At 36.0% G+C, this 21,416-nt stretch overlaps 1 protein-coding gene across 1 annotated transcript in view; it reads right to left on the reverse strand.

The window, feature by feature from the left end:
• The window catches only part of KIAA0825 (KIAA0825 ortholog), a 242,011-nt gene that overhangs the window by 104,236 nt on the left and 116,359 nt on the right, over nt 1–21,416 (reverse strand). Inside the window, 4 exon segments of the mRNA XM_086770627.1 lie at nt 7,149–7,243; nt 11,244–11,399; nt 15,446–15,602; nt 19,476–19,884. Coding sequence (XP_086626753.1) covers nt 7,149–7,243; nt 11,244–11,399; nt 15,446–15,602; nt 19,476–19,884 — 817 coding nt within the window.

A 21,416-nucleotide genomic window follows, 5' to 3' on the forward strand; every position in this document is an offset into this window, starting at 1 on the left:
CTTTTGTACACACTTACAACCACGATATACCTATTAAGAATGAAAACTTGTATTGGAAAGGCTCAGAAAGAGGAAGAAAAGAACAGATAAGAAGACAAGCGTGATTATCTCCATTTAAGAACCCTTAGTGAGCAACAGGATGCAAGACAGAGTCAAAAGGAAGGCAAATTATTTGCAGATGAAAGGAAGTATCTGTTTTTAAGCAAAGTCAGCCACGTCATGGCATGCCAATCACCGGGTTACTTAGATAGTGACACAAAATGTCAAAGTGTCACACTTCCAAATAATGATTTCTGGCTGCAGTATACAAAAATACCTAGTTATGAAGAAAAGGTATATACTTTTAAAGAAACCAATGAAATAGGAATCCTAACAATAAATGCATATATGCATGAATAACATGCATTTACTTAGCATTTCTTCTGCCAAAACATATAGAAGGACACAAAAATGTGGATAAATGTTACCTAATTTTAAATAGGGAAGCCAAGATACAGCGAGGCATTGTTAGAAGGATGAGGTTTAGCTCACAGGCCTGTGCTCTGGCCAGTAAGCTGTGCTTAATACACTTCTGAATGCAAAACATGTATTGCTAATACTTTTTTCCCCCCAGTTTTTCCAGAGGCCAGGTTTGAGCAATAGCAGCAAATTAGAATGAAACCTTATTTAAGCTATTTTATAGTTGTTATTTCAAAGAGAGCTGGTAAGTACATACTTCCATATCCTATGTAGGCAAAGGCCTCATCGTAACGAACTTCCAAGTACTAAAAAGGAGCTCACAGTAACTAACATTAACTGGGATACGGCAGCCCCTTCCTTTTCAGCATCTTTTGTTGCAGAATACTGTTTTATTCATAGGATTCATCAACATGTCTGCAGGAGAGAGACTGCTAACAACCAGAAAAGTCTAAGGCATACTGCATATGGGAAGTCTCACCTTTAGCCTCACTCACTTGTGAAATCCACGCTACAACCGTATACATAATAGTGGCATTCAAACGGTACGTAACACAGGGTACTGTCCTCCCTCTTGCTTACCCATCCGCATCCTGCCACCAACGCGGAACAGGGAACGCCCTGCCAGGCAGGGAACTGAGCCTACTTTTGACAGATCCTTTAAGGTCAGAGTACAGTTTCATTAGCTGTGTCAGAAGGGGATAGGCAGATGGAGGATAATCCTTACATTGACGGATGTGACATACACCTTGTTATTGACCAGCTCATCTATGGAAAAGGGTCCTTGCTTATCCAGAAAGGTCAAAATCAGATTTTTTCCTCAAAATCCTAGTGGCATTTTTTTTTTTTGGTACATCCAGCATCAGGGTCTAAAGCTGACTGTGTGATCAACCAAGAGACGTGCAATAATGGATTAATACCTTTCTCCCGCTTCTTTTGATACAAGAACAATAGGATACTGTCTTTCATAGCTTCTCATGCATTTTAGAAAGCCTGTTCTCACAAGCATTATAAGGGCATCTATTATAATCTCACCAAGCAGGTGGTGATTACTGCAGTGTTAATGGCATCCCGGCTCTTCACCAACACATCATTAATAGTTGACTTGTAGCCGTAACAACACTATGGATTTCCAATATCCAGCAATTTGGATACAAAAGGCCTAGGAGCATCTGCAGTTTAGAAGAAGGACTGACTAACACATCCACAAGTACACTAGACGTAACACTAGCATCCTCTGCCATGCAGACATGGTCTCTGCCTTGGCGTCCTGCCAGTAACTGCTCTTCCACCATTTATTTCTTCTACAAAGAAAATTGTTAGAGAACTTCCCACCTTTTCCTACCCTGGGTATTTTCACTAATTTCTCAGGCTTGGGCTTTTGCAGATTTGCATTAAAAAAAAAAAAAAAAATCTTTCACAGACAACAAAGCGCATGCAGTTTGCGGACATTCTTTTCAATTTCAAAACTAGATAATACATTTTTCCATGTGTTGATAAACTAGATTTTAAAAGAGCATTTTCTGGATATCTAGATAATCAACAACACAATGAATATAAACATTTTCTATAAATAGTTCACCATATGGCTACCATTCTCAACAGATGGTGTCTGTGTATCCACTAGAATATACAAGAGCTATGCAGATTTTGCCCTGCAATCATTCAAAATTCCAAACAAGAATTTTTTACTTAATTTCAGTTTTATTATGCGTAATCAATGGCTAAACATATAATTTTATCACCTAACTCCAGTATGGGGAACAAATGCCACAACTATATTAACAAATTTATTTGCAAAAGGCAAGCCCTCACCCAATACGGTCAAAAGGATTTTAAAAAAGAGAGAAACTAGGTAAGATCAGCTTCCACAGCATAAAAGGATCTTCTTAATCTTAGGGCAGCACACTGCTGCCAAGGATAATCTTTACCTTCCTAAAAAGCAGTTTCGCTTGCAAACGGCCCAGTAGTTTGTCAGATAGAATGCAGCCTGGACTACGTTAAGAAGAATTCTGGAGTATGAAGAATGTGAGAGTGTGTGTACATTTTGCAGCAAACATTTCTAAAAAGCCTACATATTTTATCTAGTTTTAGTAGAAAAAAAAATTACTAATTTTTTATAGTGTCCTTAAAGCCAGTATATAAACAATTCCAGGTTTTCTACTCTGCTTTGAGAAGCTGCTGGGCAGTTGAGAATATTTATCGAAGGAACACATGACTGGAAGTGAACCACTTGGTCTACTCTGCTTCACCTGAAAACCACTTAAGCTTGTATCACTGTCCAAACACTTTCTGGAAAACTCTTCTTGAGCTACACTGGTTTATCTGTTGGAATTAATCTTCTAATTTCCAGTCTAGACATTTTTCATGGCATTTCTTACCCACTTGAACAATTATTGGTTTTAACTTGTATAATTTTTCTAACTTGACACTGCTTCTCATCTGATACATTTATGCATCAACATATTTCCCTTTGAGTTATTAAGTTCGTAATCTTAAGATCTTCTACCTGACGGTCGCTGCCTTTGCCAGTCATGAGTTCTCTGTCTGCTCCTGTAGCTCCTAGCGTGCTCCCGCTTGCATGCGCACCCCCGCATTGTTCCAACGAAACCACTACATACTGCCCTGCACGGGCACCAGAGCTCCATGAAACTTCCCTAAGCACAGAGGAGGGAATCCTGGCTGCTTCTCCTCAGAACAGCAAATTACTGCAATAATCGAGAACGGCTTCATGTGTTACAAAAACGTCACGGTTGTTTCTCATAACTATAGTGAGTGCAATGTAGTTATTCTCTCTAGTAAGGTATTCAATGCACCCGAAAGTCCTGTAGAACTACAGAAGAAAAGTCACATCTCAAAACCCAGCCAAGTATTAATATCTTATAACTACGTACCAGTTGCCGAGATACTTCCCTGAAAATAAATTATTAGAAAATATTTAACTTAGATTTCAGTATAAGGGAGAATACATAAACAAGAAGGGTAATGTAGGGTACTGTGTTTTGAATTTGTGCTTCCAACAATGTTGACAACACAGAGCTGTTGCAGTTTTCTTTTTCCCACTCTGCCCCCCCAAGCAAGTGGGCTGGGGTGCACGAGGACCTGGGAGGGGACACCGCTGGGACAGCTGACCCCAACTGACCAAAGGATTGTGCCATACCATTAGAAACGTCGTGCTCAGCAGTAAAAGCTGGGGAAAGGAGGATGGAGTGGGGACGTTCAGGGTTATGGAGTTTGCCTTGCCAAGTAACTGCTATGCATGATGAACCCCTGCTTTCCAGGAAGCAGCTGGACATCTGCCTGCCAATGGGAAGTAGTGAATTAATTCCTTATTTTGCTTTGCTTACGTGCACTTCTTTGCTTCACTTATTAAACTACCTGTATCAGAACACATGAGTTTTCTCACCTTTGCTCTTCCAGTTCTCTCCCCCATTCCATTGTGCGGGGAGTGAGCAACCAGCTATATGGACACTGCTGGCGGCGGTCAACCCACCACAGTCACTAAAATATTTTCAAATGCGGTAACATGCACAGAGATAGTGGACAGACAGTTAAAAAGAAGAGATCAGAGCCGATAAAATAAACTGCAGAAACAGTTTCAACATGCTGATTCAGTCAGACAATAACAATTTTTCCTTTATGAGCAGGACACCGATTAAAAGTTGCAATACGTAAGAATTAAGCAACAACTAAAAGCACATGGTCTTCTTGTCTTAATATATGTATCAGAGACAAGGAACTCCCATTTGCCTCTGAAATATCTAAGGATGTACATGTGAGTGCCAAGATTGGCAAAAGCAGCATGTATTTGTGTAAGTATACAGGACATTTTTAAGAACCTGGGTAAATCAAGTACTATAAATTAGTTGAATGTTGATGGGCTTATTATTAAAATAAAAGTATGTTTTAGCTTTTATTCTTGCAGCTCAAACTATAAGTGAAAAAAAAATCAAAAGTAAAACTGGAAAGGAAAGGGATTCATCTATTCATCCCTTTTCTACCTGTAAGGAAAACTTCTTTACAGTTTCTGAAGATACGAACTGTAAATAGGGATGAACTTTAAGTTTTCTATGTTACTGCTTACTGCTCAACTTGATAGGCTTTTCGTGACAGCATTCTATATTTGATAACCTTGAAATAAAATAATATCATTAACTATCAACATATTTAATTTGAAAAATTTCCTAAAATTTCTACTTTGAGGAACAGGAATGCACGGATTAGATTCACATGCTCACATGGAGCCAGCAATGAGCAGTACACAACAATTCATTCCCTTTTTAACCAGTCCTAAAAGCCTTTTACTTTCCCCTAACCACCAACCAATTAATTTGCCCACCACTTGCTGGCTCTGGGACAACGCTCCCACAACCCCCTCCCACCTAACTCAGTCATTAACTAGGTTAGGGGAGCATTTCCCTTGTAAATGAGTCCCCTAAGCACTTTCATTTTTTTTTTTCCACCAGAGTACAGCGTACTTACTTAACTTCGTGTGCAACAGACGCTATTTGTCTTTAAATGTATAAAAAAAAGGAAACAGACTTCAATATCACTGTGAACAAGCAAAAATATTTTTTCTTGCATGGAAGAAATTGGTAAGGAAATGCTTTAGCACATGTTAAAGAAAGGAATAATTAAAGTATATGGCACGCCACGTTATGAACTGTTGGTTCTGATTCTTTTCAAGTACTGCCCTTACTTTTATTTAACTCATCACAGGAGGCAAATAGTAGAAACAGAATGAGTCCATCATAAACAGGAGGTCAAAATAATCACACACCCATTCAGCTTGAACTTTAACTCCTGAGCACAAGTAAGGCTCAGATCTACACAATTTTAGAAAGACACGTGAAGAATCACCTATGGATGGGGCTCACTTAAGTCACTGCGAAGCTTACTTGGGTAGCCATGAGACCAGCTAGAATCAGCCTAGCCAGCTGGAAAACATAAGCAGACACACTTTAGCTATGCTAAAAACTATATCGCGTAAAGACAAGCTGTGTTGGAGATGCTGGTTGCTATAGTAGATACTGGGTTAGCAATTCTACTTAACGATCACAATGGGTTCAAATGATGTGTTGGTCTGTAAAGTAGAGTGGTTTAAATAATAAATCCATGAGCTAATCATTAATGGCTTGCATAATGTCACTTCTAGATGAGAATTTCCATATCATGTAGAAGGGCAATGAATGGAGACATTTTCAAATTAGGAAGGATGACAACAATTAGGGCACTTATTAAATAATAATAATAAAAAAATGTAACAATAGGCGATATGACAAAGGTGTGAAATACAGAGGACAGAGAAGGCATATACATGCTTTCTTTCTAAACTCTATGAAGAGATCAAAAGAAAAATGAAATGTGTTTCAAGATATCAGAGAAGATGAAATGTCCACAGAAAATGTTCCCACTGCAAATCACAGTGGGGCTCCCCTTTGGCTCATACTGATGACATCAACATGAAGGGAAGTTCAAGAACCAGCTTGAGTCTAAGACTTTCTATTAGAATCTCTTCTAAAAGGGCAAACTACTTCATTTTTAATGAAGGATAAGGGTTAGCAATCAGCAGGAGCACTATAAAAGAAAGAAAAAATTAGTACTAAATTGTCTCTGCCATTTAACATAAAAATGACACTATTGGTACAGACCAAAAAGTCCATGAAGTCCCATATTCTGTCTGGCAGTGAGTAACAGAGGACACCAAGAGCAGAACTGAATGGCACGTTTTTGCCAGCATAATTCTTTGTGCAATTGCTTTAAAGTTTTAGAAAATAACAATTTGGGTGGGGAAATAATTAATCATAGAAAAATTAAGAAGACTAGAAACAGACTGTACAAATATTTTATATCTTAAATGAAGGAAGAATTAAATATTTAAGACTAAGAGTGATAAATTGAGAAAATGGCATAGAAACATGAAAACATTTTTGACATGCAAATTCACACACATGAAATTATGACTCTAGTTTATACATAAACAGTTCAGTTTAAAAGATGAACAAAATGACCATATTAGATATCATCAGGAGGATTCAGAATTAAGAAGGAAATGTCAAACATCTTGGTTTGCAACATGTAAGTTTTCCAGCTTCCACAAGGATATAAACAGTAAATATTTTAGAAAAATACACATTTTTTCCACCTACAATTTTCTGAATTTAACAAATTGTTATTTTTTAATTTAACACGTATCAATTTGGCATTAAATATATCTCCTCATAAATTTAGCAGTTAAATTTATAAGTGTTAAAATAAGTTACATCAGTTAAAAACTATTCAGGAAACACTTTTTTATTTCTAGCTACACTTGTCATGTCCCTGACTAAATTTAAGGTTCATTGCAGCCTGAGTAAACGTCTCCCAAGTTCTGTGCTATACAGCTGAACTCTCCCTGAGCAGTATAGGTTTGCAAAAGTTACTTACGTCTTTTTAAAGCACAATTTAAGAGCAATATCAAAATACATTCAGGTCTTAGACAGAAAAAACATTACGTTACTCAAAATAGGAATTGAAAACTATAAATTGATCAAATACACTAGACAATAAGTATCTCAGTTTTAAAAATTGCATATTTAAAAATAAGCATATAATTTATTTTATAAACTTCAGCAGTAAAATCTTAGTGTATTGACTATTATAAAGTAAAAAACACAACAGGGAAGTGCAATTATTTGCCAAAATCTCATTACCTGTGTGCCAGCAGCACCCTGAAGGTCATCTGATTCAGTCCCAAATAACTTGGCAGCAAGTTTGACCAATCCCAGTTCCATTCAGTAATGGTTGACTGTTGATACATGACAAGAAGCTATTGTTAGTTATTAATCAGTGTTAATATGATCAGTAAATTAAAGCTCCAGCTGTGATATACTAACCAAGAAGGAGGGGGGTCTAGAACAAGGACTTAGACAGATGATATCAATCATGTCCACAGAAGAAGGTTTTTATTCCAATAAGACGGCAATTAATTTATAAATCCATTTGGGGATGTAGCCATTATTTATAAAAAGATAAATCAGTTTTTTGAACCGTTATTCTTCCAACTGTTAACAGCCTTCTGCCCAACCACTTTGTCTGAGAGCTTGACTCTTTGTTTGAAAAGCAAAATAATTGGCAACTTTTTATGTAACAGCAATTTGCATTTTCGGCTGTCAGCAAAAAGTTTGTCATTAAAAACTTGGTATAGTTGGAATTCAGGATGTAACCTGTATCATAATTAGAGTGATGGTTTACTTCTCTATTGTTTTGTAAGGCACTCCAGTCACCAGACGGTTATTACAAACAGCAGTAAGTCTAGACAATATGAACAAATATAACTCCGTATTGCTTATTTAATAAGTAAAAGCAATCTACAGTAACGGTGGGCAGACAAAAGACCACATGCAACATTCTTACATTTACAAAACACTGACTCTTGTTGCATAATATTAATTTTCATTGTCAGTAATGGCCAGGTAGTGACTCAAATTCAACATTCTTGGGAGGAAATAATTGAAAAGTTATTGTTGTAACACTAATATAGCACTGAGTAGTTTTAGGAAAAAAAAAAAAGAGAAGCAAGTCAAAGCAATGGAAATACATATAAATAAGAAGAGTAAAGTATATCTTGCAGTGCATCTCTTTCTTCTTAAAGACAGCACTTGGTTCTTCTGGGAGAGCAGAATCAGTGCAATCCCTCCCTTTCCTTCCATCTTCATCTTATTCCCTTCCTTCTTTTAATTTAATTTTCTCCCTAATGCTCATCATTACCATGTACTTAAGAGTAATGTAGAAAAATAAAGGTGAAATACAGAGTAAGAAAGGGAGACAAGGGTAGCTAAAGAAAGAATAATACAATGTGAAAGTGGAAAGTGAATGAAGAACAGTGGACATTTAATAAAAAATAAGGGAAAAAGTCAACTGAGAGAACCATGGGAGCAGAAGACCATAGGGGAGAAAAACAGGCAGCTGTTCTATACTCTATGCTGAATTAAAAATAGATAAATAAATATTGAGGAAGTACTTGTAAAATCAAGACGGATAAAAAGGAAAAGCTAAACAGCCACCGGCAATAGTCACAAAAACAAATAGGAAAAATATATCAGTATATCAGATAAAAATTCAGTCCACCAGACTGATCAGTTCTGTGAAAAAAACCAAAGGATCAGTTTGAAAAAAAGTCACTTCAGGAAAGGAAAATAATTTATTTGTAGCACTTGAATTCATTCATATTATTGAGGAGTTGCATAGCCTAGACTTAATCTTATTAGACAATAGAGGAGCATCAGCCCTGGCAGAGATTTATGTGTCAGGACAAATTGATAAAATTAAGAGCAACAAGTTACTAGGACCAGATGGTGATTATTCAAGATTTTTACAGGAATGTAAGACTGAAGTGGCTGAATTGTTAACAGAAATGACACAATTCCTAGACTCAGCTACTGAACTAGAGGGTTGGAAGGTAAGACATTTACATATCATTAAGAAAAATGCTAGGGTTGATCTCAAAATAGTGGTTCAGTGGCCTTTGTTTCAGGAGCACTAAAATTCATCGAAATTTTGATTAAGTATCTTGCTAAATTTGACACCATGGGGACAAATTAGCAAAACTTCAGCAGAGAAAAGGCAACGACCTTAATGTAAGGCCACTTTTACCTAGACCAACAAAAAATGCATGGAATGTTTACTGCAAATTATCTTTCAGAAAGCTTTTGAAATATTGTATTTTAAGAATTTCTCTACTGAGGAAGCTAGGAGTGTATCTACACCGCGTAGTGTTCTTATACTGTTATACATTATAATACGTTATATAGTGTAGTGAAACACAAACATTCTCTGTTTAGAGCTGAACCAGCTCTCTGGATTCACAAGCAGTATTGTCATTCCAACTGGCCCTTCTGAGAGAAAAGTTTTAAAAAGCAATACCTAACTAACTCATTGACAACACATGTTGTGAAACCAGTAGCTTGCTGGGACTTAGAATTTATAAAAGGATGAAACGTTAGTTGATGTATTAAAAGCATACTAGTTACAACAGTTTTAAAGAAAATAAAAAATTAATTGTGGATTGTAAACTCCTATGCTTTATAGCAGTTCCTAACCAGTAAGAAAACAATTTAAGAAGAAATATATCCTTTGAGAAGAATAATTGTTCCGTTCCAGTGCTCTGGCATCTTCTACGGGCACTCATAATGCTCTTCAGAGGAAACCAGACCCTGAGCTATACTGACCACTATTTTATAAATAGACGGTCCCACACCACTAAATAAATGTGCAATTTTATGGTAAAGGGAACTAAATTATTTAATAATATTTTTAAGCTCAGGAAATAAGTCTGTCATTGTCAACAACAGAGTTGGCACATAGTACGATCTATGATCTATACTTTTTTCTTTTATTTTTAAGATACTTTTCTATATTCAGGTAACAGACTTTACAACAAAAGTTTACAAAATCCAAAGCAATTTAATACGAACTATCTCTTGTCATCTGATGATTAATAGAGCACTGCAAACCTGTCATGTAGCAGAAGAATTCTGCCCTGAGTTGTCACTGTTGAAGGTCTTACTCTACCACGCTATTAATGAACTGAGAATTGAGGCATGGTAAACTATTTTCTGCATTTCAAATTGGAGTAAGTGATTCTGTGGCCCCTTAAATTCTATCAATTCAAGATATACATAAAGAGACTAGTGGAATTAAAAAAAAAAAAAAGATACTTTTAAAGGGTGTTCCTCTGGAGTGAGAAGCCTTGTGAAGTTGGTATTAATCTTCTTTTTCGGGATTTTAACACTTTTATTGCAAAATGACAATGATTAAGCATTCATTAAACAAGCAAGAAAAAAAAAACAAATCAGCTATATTTTATAGCAATACATTTGGTGAAATAGTTCAAAATGCTCAAAACTGGGAAAGGGGATTACATGACTGAAAAGCAGAGTTGTACTGAAAAAGGATGTCTTTCTACCACAAGTCTGTAAAGTTAATTCCATGACACTGTAATACCATTTCTTTTTAAATATTTGAAATTGAGGGGTAGAATCAAAACTGTAGATGATGGATTAGGAATATTCGAGAAACAATGGTGCAAGATTTTTAAAGTGTCCAAGCGCTACCAGAAACGACATACCATTCTGTGTAATGAATGGGTCATGTGGTGCTCTGGTAGAGATTTAGGCAATGAGATCTATATTTCTATATTCTTTAACTGTTACATTATCAGGAGACTCATTTCTATAAGTAAATTATAATCCTTTACATATCCCTAACATGGCTTAACGAAAAACAGAGAAATAGATGCTTTCTTTTTTGTTGTTGGTGTTTTTTTTTTCTTTCCCCCCGATTATTCTCACTATTCTGTTAAATCTCCGTATTTCCAAAGCATCCTTTACTGTTCAACATTTCTGTGAAGGACTCATCAGGAAGATTCTAAATGTGCACTTGGAGTTTTGCCACGACTTTTCAAAGGCCTAGGCCTAGCCCTGCGTACCATTACACAGATGTAATAAATGTCATTGCTACTAATGGGCTTCCCTTCACTATACTGAACTAACACAGAGAGTCTAAGCAAATGCAAATTGCTCTTACATGCAATAATTCTGATAAAAGAGAAGGAAAATAATGGCTTTTTGAACATCATGCTATTGTAGAGGGTACCCTCATTAGATCCCTGAGTAATAATGTTCATCAGATATGAATGCATGTAATTAATTCCATCTTCATCATTTTAGTGTCTGTCATTATCATGATCACAACAAGATTGACAGGTAAAAGTTATACTGTAATCAAGGTTTCATATTTTCACAAACCTGATTGAACACTTTTGCACACGATTGTCTGTACACCTGGAAAGGGTTGAAGACAGGTTGGTCTTCTGCGCCCTTCAGTGTCAAAGGCTGGCATTGACTGGAGGTAACACCATCTTCAGAAGAATTCTCACAAGACAGCTGCTCTTTCAAATATTCCTTTTAGAAGAAAAAACAACCACAAAACAATATATGCCACCTAGCTTTCTAAGTGAAATTTTCCTAAATTTCAAGCATAACTTTACAGTGTGCTTGATAGAAGTTCCGTATATTAAAGGAGAGAATAAGTAATCTCTTACAAAATAGAAACCTTTTCAGGAGTAACATCATTTTACAACAATAAATAATTCCATGAACATCCATCCAACTGAAGCAAATTAGAATAATCTAAGCTATTTTTTTAAAAATTGTCATCAAATTATGTTTATCAGTTCACATTTAATGTATGTGTTGGGTGTATGTGGAAGTGCAAAATAAATGTTGTGTATGCACTGTTCTAATGCATGATGGCTTTCATATGATTTATTTTATGTAATAGAGTATATATCAATATTTAAAGTTACTTTTTGGACAGTATTAAATAATTACGACATGACTCTAAATTCACTGATTAACATGTTCAAACTAGTTTTTAAACAAAGGAAACAAATATTCTGCCACTCTTCAAAGCTATTTTTAATTGTTTAAGCATTCAAAGAGTAGAAGTAATTTATGATTTACATGGCAATTTTAGAAACTATACTGTAACAGACACATGATTATTTTGGCCACAATCTTTTCTGTTTCCACTTCTTAACTACTATGTAAATAAATCATCATTGCATGCCAATAAAATTGTTTTGATTAAACAGAATAATTTTATGAAGAGCTAGATAATGAAACGCTTACAGATCTATTTGTTGGAAGGACCACTATGATTAAAGTTTATTGTTATTAAAATGAAGTCCACAATGACAGGATTGCCATAACATTGAGCAAGTACTCAAGGTGAGTCTTCATTAAGACGCGTGGATGCCAATGCAGTAATACTGAGAGGAATAAAATTTCGAGATGCAGGCGAAGTAACATGTAAACTACCTGCCAAGGCACCCTGTGCTCCTCAGTGGCTCTTTTAAAAAAAACAATTTCATCATCGGTTTAAACTGATCCAACTGTGGTCTTGCCAGAAAGGCACAGTTCCCTCCCATCCTGCATAGACCGTGGCTGTTTCTCCCTTGTGTTGGCACTAGCATATGTTGTGAAATCAGCCAGAAAAAAAAGAAAGGTTTCAGCCAGATAAACAAGCCACAAGATTTCTTGTACTAGTACAAAGGGGGCCTAGGAGTGGGAAAGCACAAGGGCAAGAAAAAGAGCGAGACCGTCACTCTCTGCTGGTTGCAGCCAATTGTCAGGACTGCTTAAGACAATCACAAAATCATGTAAATGCACTCAAAAAAAATAATAAAAATCATGCCATAACAAAGATTCTAGAGCCATGGTGAAGAGGGTTATTTAGAATTCACCAATTTTTCATAAATGTACTGCCTTCCACATGCACATTTTCACAAAATCTGCAGACAACTCTAAAGCAACCAAGCCCTTTGGGTGTCACCAAGTCAGCAGAAGCAGATTTTGTTGGTTTTTCAGTAGAGATATTGGAAATTGCTGTCCATGCTTGGTAGGGTTTGAACATTTTGTGTGGTATATACCTCATCTCCCAGTACAGGTGTTTTTCTGTCTTTGGAATACCATGGATTTGTGTTTTGGCAAAGAGACTTATTCAGCAATGGTAAATGAACTCTTTCATATAGTACACATTGTAGACCCTGAAAGGGTCATGCTTCAAAAAACTGAAAATAAAAAGAAATTAAGTCACGTTTGTAAACACGTGAGCTATATCCTCACTATCAATGTCTGGGCATGAAACCAAGCAGACAGAATATTATTAAGCCTCATAGCTCAGGAGAGTTGGTTTCTCTTTGGTAGCCATTAGTCTAAATCGCTTTTAAAGTTATTATTCTTCTAAAAAAATATATGAAGGACTGTAGGCTGTTTTGAGTTCTACAGCATCTATTATAGATCTTTATAACACCATAGCTCTATTTCCAAATACAGCCTCCAAGAATCTATATCACTTTTCCCTTACTTTTCCAAGGAAAATTACTGAGAACAACAATTTTCTGTCTTATCATTTTTGTTCTCTGTTCACACAGAATTATTAAGCAGTGTGGCATAAAGATCTCCAAACTAATTTTAAGAAAACGATCCCTTGATAGTCCGAGGAGTCTCCAAACAAAAGGATGGACCTTTGAACAGATAATCAAGTCTATTTCTTGGTAGCTGGGCACATTAAACATAATCTAAGTTATGAAAAATAATACTGAAAAAGTACATTAACATAATACTATGCTAAGCATTGAAATGTTTTGTAATGGTTTCAAAGGCAATTTGAAGCAACACGGTTAAGTCCTTCTGTGAGTCAAGTTGGTCAGGATTTTTTTCCTTTTTTTTTAAAAACACGACAGTTTTTTCCACTGAGAAATGTTCTATATTTAACAAAGCTCTTACTGGCTGCAGAAATTCAAGGAGAGACACCTGGGATATGGAAAGTCAGGCTAAAGTCCCTCTTCCACCTAATTCTCTCAGCCTCTTACCTCCTATTGGAGCTGCTCCACTTCGTATAAATAACCAAATACTCACAGGAGTTCGATCTTGGATCAGGGTCTCCAGAACCCATTGTGGGCATTCTACCCCTTCAGCTACAGTATGATTCTATTTTTGACCCTAAAAATTACAGAACGGATTTTTACAGCAATTGCTACAAGGCGAAACAACTCCAATGGGGGAAAAGGACAGAGTTCCATGCTGGTAGCTCATGGTCTAACAGTTTGGGGAGTTCGGATGTGGGAGATGCACATTCAATTCCCCGGTCTAGACCAGGCAGAACAAAGATTTAAGCCCGCATATCCTGTCCCCTAAGTGACTCCCCCAACTACTGGATGATGTGCTATTTTTGGAGGTCTTGCTCATCATCTTTTCCTCACTCTGTTATACTTAGAGTAATCCCGAGCGTGCTCCAGGTGAAAAGGTTTTGTTTGAACTGTATTAGAGTAATAATTTTCACTTCACTTAGAGAACCATTTAATTGTTTGAGATGAAACTTGAAAAGGTTCTGTACTGTATTAATATTAGGTTGCCATCTCTACATACATGCTTACATTGCTTCTAAAGCTTCCAAATGCAGATGCATAAGGGTTTCTTTGAAGCCTGTGCTTAGGAACTAAATCAGCCGATCTGATTTTTCAGAAGCACAGTGCCAGTACTGAGCTGCTCTCTATTGCCTTCATATAGACATAGCTGCCTAATCTGGTTTTTTTTGCTATTTTTTTTTTTTTAAGAAAAACCTTGGCCCATGCCTATATTCGCCGTATTTTGCATTTTACTATAAACACTTCTGTATGCCTGCAATTTCTTAACAGCACCTGCTTATGCATTCAAGGAGCAGTAATTTAGTAATTAAAGATAATAAACAGAACAGAATTAAGCTGCGTAGATCTGTGTTATCATAGGGTTTAAGCAAACCTGTGTTTATTTCAGTGTATAAAACCAGAATGCTTTTGGTAAGTTGGGGCAATTTAGTACAGCCTTAGAAATAATGAGAGAATTCTTTCAAATTGCCCAAATTCCATATGCAGCAAACAAATCTGAATTTGTTTACTGCAATTTCGAAAGCAGTTTAACTGAACAGAGTTATCTACATTAAGTAAGGTTTTCATCTGGATGCATTTACTTCCTCAGTACAGCCGCAGGGTTTGTTTGTTTGTTTTTTAAATTAGGAGAATTTATTTACCGCATTTAATTGTACTTCCTGCAACAGTCAATTTTTCAATAGCCTCGCTGATTTGCTTTTTCTTTTTTTTTTTTAAACTGTGTTCAAACTCCTAAAATGTATCTATGGTCTACAGTACCAATCTGAAGGAAGTTTATGAGCCATACTCCTGGTTAAGTATATAAATAAAATCTATATTGTTTCCCATAAAGTAATTTTTTTTTCTGTACAAATGCAGAAAAAGCCTAAACTGAATGGATTCTATTACAATACAATACAGGATTTCATATTGACTTTAAGGAGCATTATCACCTCCTTGACTAACCCTTAGCTGCCAGCAGACGCTGCCTCAGGCCAGTACACACCTAATTGCTCGGTAAAAAGGCCGTTTCCCTACCTCATTGAGCCGGATGATGTGATAAATTTGCCTCAGGTACTCGCTGCCACCTGGTTTGTGGCAGATATCCAGGACCATCATGTTTATTTTCTGCTCAGTGAATCCGAGTGCAATACCTCCTTCCTCTAACGTTGCGCCTTCTACTGTGACTGAAGCGCTTGAATGTAGAAAAGATACAGATCTTTTTAAGTTAATTTTTCTAAAAATAAAAATATTAATACAAAGACAGCTAAAAATACATGTTTAAAAAAGTTACAATTCGGCTTGCACAAAACAAATGCTGCTGTGTATATATACATATTTGATACCTTTATACGAATCCATAATAAATGCTAAATAACTTTTTAAAAGTTATACAAATTTTAATTATTTTAATCCCAAAAATGAAAACATAAAACATTCTTTACTCTAAGGACATGCAAGGAGCAAATATTTTTTTATTTTCTTTTCCACTATCTTTGCTGATAGAAATGGCATTTGCATTTGATCTTCTGTACATTTTTCTTTGCCTGTCACTGCACATATTAAAGCCTAATTAACATGTCAGAAAGGTAGCCATTACTCTAAGTATAGGTTAGAAGTTTTAAAAGGAATTCTTTTTCTTCCCACTGGTACGGTGGTAACCTTTTCAAAGGTACTTATTTGCCACTTGTTGCACTTTTTGCCCTGTACTGTTCCTTGGTTTTCTTCTTAGAGGTATTTGTGTGAACCTGCTACCAAAATTCTGAAGGTTCCAGGTTCAAATGACATCAAAAAATGTGCATTCAATACTCTGATCACTCTTAGACTGCTCACTTTGAATACACACCTAAGTTACCAGCTCTACTTGCTCAGTATTGTACATTGATAAAATGTTAAGAAAAAAAGTCCTGAAACTAATTCTTTTCCTCAAATATTGGAGCCCCAGCACAAACAAACGTTGGCCCCTCGACACAGATGTGTCAAGAACTTGAAAGACCAACAGAGTACGTTATGGCTTCTACATTTATTATGAAATTAATTTAAAATCTACCAAAGAAGTGTTTTGATTTTTTCACAAAATCAATATTCTCTTTTTTTCCTAGAATTAAAAAAAAAAAATAAACAACCCAAAATACTTTGGTAGAGTCAGCTCTCAGTTGCAGTTTGCGGTTGAAAGCGTGCCATGATTACAAAGTTGGTTCTGCTAAAAGTTGCTGTTTGACCTGCAGGCTCACTGAAATGCCGCGCAGCTGCTGGACATTAAAGCTGATATTGCTTCCACATGCAGCTTCAGAATGTCCTACAGAGCAAATAGTTCCAAAATATAAACTATAATTTTGTTCTTTGCTGAATGGAAGTAAGCACTGCTCTATTATTATGGTGTAATTTACAGAAAAGCTTCAAAGAAATCGATCTTTAAAATTAAAGCACACTTAAGGCTGATCTTTCGATGCCACGTACAGATGCAACCTGAATTTCTTGTCAAACTTCCTCGCGGCTGACATTGAAAAAGTTGAGGACCCCTGTCAAAGGAGTGTATCGGTGTCATTGCCCAAATTGTATCCTTTCCTGTCCGTCACCGTGCAGGTGAAGCAGATGATTGGATTCAGTCAGTGCCATGATTAATGAGTTCCTCTCTGGATTTGGGACTGCCTATCAATCATGTCATTAGGAAGAATGTGCCCTGAAAGAGGCAGACCTCAGCCGAGGAATAACTGCATTCATCTTCATCTGTATATGCACCCAGCCAGCCAAGTCAGGGTCACCATGATGAAAAACAATAATCTTCAACTCGACAAATTACTTTGCAAAGACAGACATTTCTTTTCTTCTCGGGACGCGTGTTGTTCAGAATCTAACGTGACTGTTTACAGCGCTGGTGCTGCTATAAAGTGAAGGTTATTTTAATGAATAGTAATGCTTTCAGGCAGTACACAAGACAGGCGATGCATACAACTGCCACTTTCTGAACCTTTCACTGAAGATTTTTTTTTTTTTACATTTTTGTGAAAAGTTAAATTTATATGCCACAGTGGAAGAACTTATACAATATTCACACTTTTTATGTAGCTAGCAGTGCTGATAACAATCACATAACACAAAATCTAGCAAGACTTCCACTTATAAAAATCTGGTGTACTTCAAAGATGTTTCCACAACTGTGTAGGGGTATCCCAAACAAATTTTTGGGTTTTATGGTTTTTATTTTCTTCCACACAGTGTATCTATTAAAAGGCTACACACATTTCTAAATATCTATCTATCTATCTATCTATAAATGCATGTGCATATATGTACCCACAAAATCCTTTCATTATGATAAGGTTATACAGAACATGATACGACACTAACTTAGATTTTCAAATATAACCTATTTCAAACAAATCATGTAAACATCACAAGACTCCTCTTGTCTAAGCTTTTAGCTTAGTGATTATGTGACCGTTACTTAGTGTAATTGATACTTAAATTTCAGCTTTATATTAGTTTTATAATTTCCATTTATAATTATATTTTATATCTACATTGCATATCTCGGCTATTTACTAACTAGATGTTTTGTTCCCCAAAACTGACTGTTGATATTTGTATATAAAATGGGAAAATAACATTTATGCTAGGCTTCTGTTGCAGAAGTCCCACTGAAGCCAGGGGACTTATTTTCATAACTGCATCACGTAGCTGCTCACTTGGAGAGCAGATAGTGCATTCCTCAATTTCTTAAGCCTGAAGTCAGGAGCCCTAGTCACCAACTAGTTCTCACTTTGGTTGACTCTGTACACATACAGAAAACATTTTCCCACATTCATTTCTCACAGCCTGAGACCTGAAGAATAACACAGCATTTTTGCGGTATGCGAGAAAATAAAATAGAGTAGTATATTAGTTTAAAATTCTCAGCTTAAGAAGAAGTGCAAATACTAAAGTTTTAGTTTTTAGAGGTTACCCACAGTACTGTCTGACCCCTCCAGCCACATCAGAGACTGTATTATGGAACCATTCTGTTAAGTATCAATTTACACATTATCATTATGGGTTTTTTATTCTATGACTCTTTCAGTCACTGGCATCTGGTTTCAATCTTTTAATCACTGGATTAGAGCCTGTAAATTAGTATTAAATGGAAATGTAAAGATTACAAAGGTCAACGTCAATGAGCATTTGTGTGACACTATTACTGCTTCGTGCTACTCACATTAACTGACTACTCATAGAAAAAGGATACCATCCCTTAAAGCACTGCGTGAAAGTTTGTTCACCAATATCAGTGATTCCGACCTAAAATTACAGTATCCTTTGTTTACATGGACAACTACTGTCAGGATAGCAATGACTGCAACCTTGAAGAATATTCATTAAAAAATAGCAGTCTTACTTTTAGTAGTCAACAATGTAATTCAGTAAGTCACGTAACTCCAATAAATCTAATACTGGAAAGCTGATGAACAGTATTTTTACAGAACAGTACACGACTTCAACATTAAACCAGACTGGACTAGGAAGACATTGACATGTTAAACTCCTTGAAAAATCATTATAAAGATTTAAGATATTCGGACCTTAATGTCAAATCTGCAGGGAAGGTTGCTATTTCCTCAGAAAGGCACAGCAGGGTACTCTCCTCGTCGTGTTTTGATACTTGCCCTCAGGGTTGTTATGTTTTAAAATGAAATGTGCTTACTTTTTAATCACAGATGAACACTGAAAGCTTTTCATAGTCCCTCTTAATTTAATCTCCATAACAAAATTAATTTATAAATATACTGTGGTGTCTCCTAGTCAGTGTACCTGTTTACACTCTGAAAGATACACCAACTAAATTGCCCACAAACATGAAATCTCCAAGTAGTATGAAGACACTGTTCCAACAAAACAACCATGTTTTATGTTTTAATAATGCAATTAAGTTGCAAAAACATGCTATAAAGCCATCACTTTTAATAACTAATCCATTTTATATATGATCATTGTTCATCTTTTTTTTTTTAAATTTAACAGTAGCCATAACTATGCCAATAATCCAGTAAAATAAAGAACAAACAGCATTTTAAAAATACTATGTTCTTACCAGTTTGTGCTCAATTTTCTTGCCTTCAGCAACTGGCTTTCAATCCAGTTTGGTCTTTGCTGTTCAATGCTCTGTATAACCTTCTGGGTCACCTGCTTGGGACCGGTTTTCTGTTTTCCCATAATACTTTCTAAGCACACACGAACTAAACTGAGTTTTTCTTTGCTCCACCTGTCAAGTGTTGCACCTGTTAAAAGTTCTGCAGTATTTCCATCCTCAAATATCCGACATATAATTACAATCAAGTTCCAGACAAGCAGACCAGCTTTCTTCAATTCAGCAAAGTTTCTTGACATTTTTCTCTCAGCCAGAAAAAAGAAGTACTTAATTGGGGGAGGCAAACATGCAATCACTGTAGGTAACTTGCTGATTACAATAGATACTGCCTGAGCTGCAAGCCTCGTGAAGCCTTAAAAAAGAAAGAAAAGAAGATATGATTAACATTCTAGTTCTACCACAGCATGCTTCTGAATGTTGTATGATAATTTCTAACTTTCTTTTGTACTGAAAATGGGTAAAAAGCTTAAGTACTCAACACTGTAGCTTGACTTCTATTGTGCTTCCTCCACAGAAATCCCACAAAATCTAAACAATAACATGAATTAAAAACAGAGAAGCCAGAAAATTTAGAATTCAGACCGTGACTCTCTTAACAATTAGTCCTGCTGTGCAGAGTTATTAAGAATAAATGAAAAAGACAACACTCAGGTGCTCCTCAAATTTTTAGTGTAGTTTTTTTCAACTTCATGAGTGGAGCATTGCACTAAGTATCTCAGGATACTACATAAATTCATAATCTTTAGTTTCCTATCAATCCCTTTCTGTGTTCAAATCTACAAAACTTCAGTTTATCAACTTTCATGTAAGCATGCACACTATATTGCACTGCATTTTAAACATTCCAGGCATTAACAGTAGCTATAGAAGTAACCACAGAAAATATGCTGCTCAAAAACCAAGACATATCTAAAACGAAAAAATACACCAAAAGGTGAGCCATAGTATGAAGTCAAGATTAAAAAAAAACAAACAAACAACAAAACCCAAACAAACCAAGAATCCCCTGACTCATTGCACGTGTATTCTCAACTCATTCTCTTTAAAAAAAAAACAAAACAAAACAAAACTCAGATCTGTTCTAGGTGCCACATAGCCAATTTAATTTCTCACTATGTCTGAGCCTCACCTCTCAGCTAGCATACCAGATCAGGCCTAGTGCTCGCCTGAAATAGCCATACAAGGTCTAGATTAAAGTGAGATTGTAGTGAGAGCCCAGTGAGTGCACTACTGCATGAATGTGCCTCAAGGTGCTGAAGAAAAGATATATGGCAAGAAACAATGGATTGATGAGGCTTGCCCACAACCTACATATTCAAAAATTCATACCAGAATATACCACAGTGATACTACTGTATTGAAAATAATCCAGGAATATTTTAGTGGCAATAAATTTATGATGAAATGTTTCCAAAAGTTAGCCTTTTGAAATAAAGAGGGCTTTTGGCTCAGTAGGCCACGAAGGTACACACTAGACATGAACTTTACACCTGATCCCTTTCAAAACATCGCCTATTACATGTAATATTTCTCTTTCTTCAATAGCTGTTTCAACAACCAAGCAGAAGGATATTCCATAACACTTTCAGTACTATTCAAATATAAATTGCTGTGTTGTAAAGTTGGGATGAACAAATTGTTACCATTTCAGTCAAAATTGTGTATCAAAATTTAAACTTCTGACTGAAAAGATGATAACTAAGAGAAGAAGTGGTTACAACCATCACGACAAGAGCACAGACATAGTATTTCACTCTGCCTTGAATGCCACCTTGCTACCGCCAGACGCTAAAAACATTTTCAATACTATTATTATCAGTACTACAATACTGATTATTTTGAAAAGCTTGTTGGTGTATCCACGTGTAAGCCTCAAGAAAGAGT

The sequence above is a fragment of the Chlamydotis macqueenii genome, chromosome Z (genome assembly GCF_036417535.1).
Source record: "Chlamydotis macqueenii isolate bChlMac1 chromosome Z, bChlMac1.mat, whole genome shotgun sequence".
Taxonomy (NCBI): Eukaryota; Metazoa; Chordata; class Aves; order Otidiformes; family Otididae; genus Chlamydotis; species Chlamydotis macqueenii.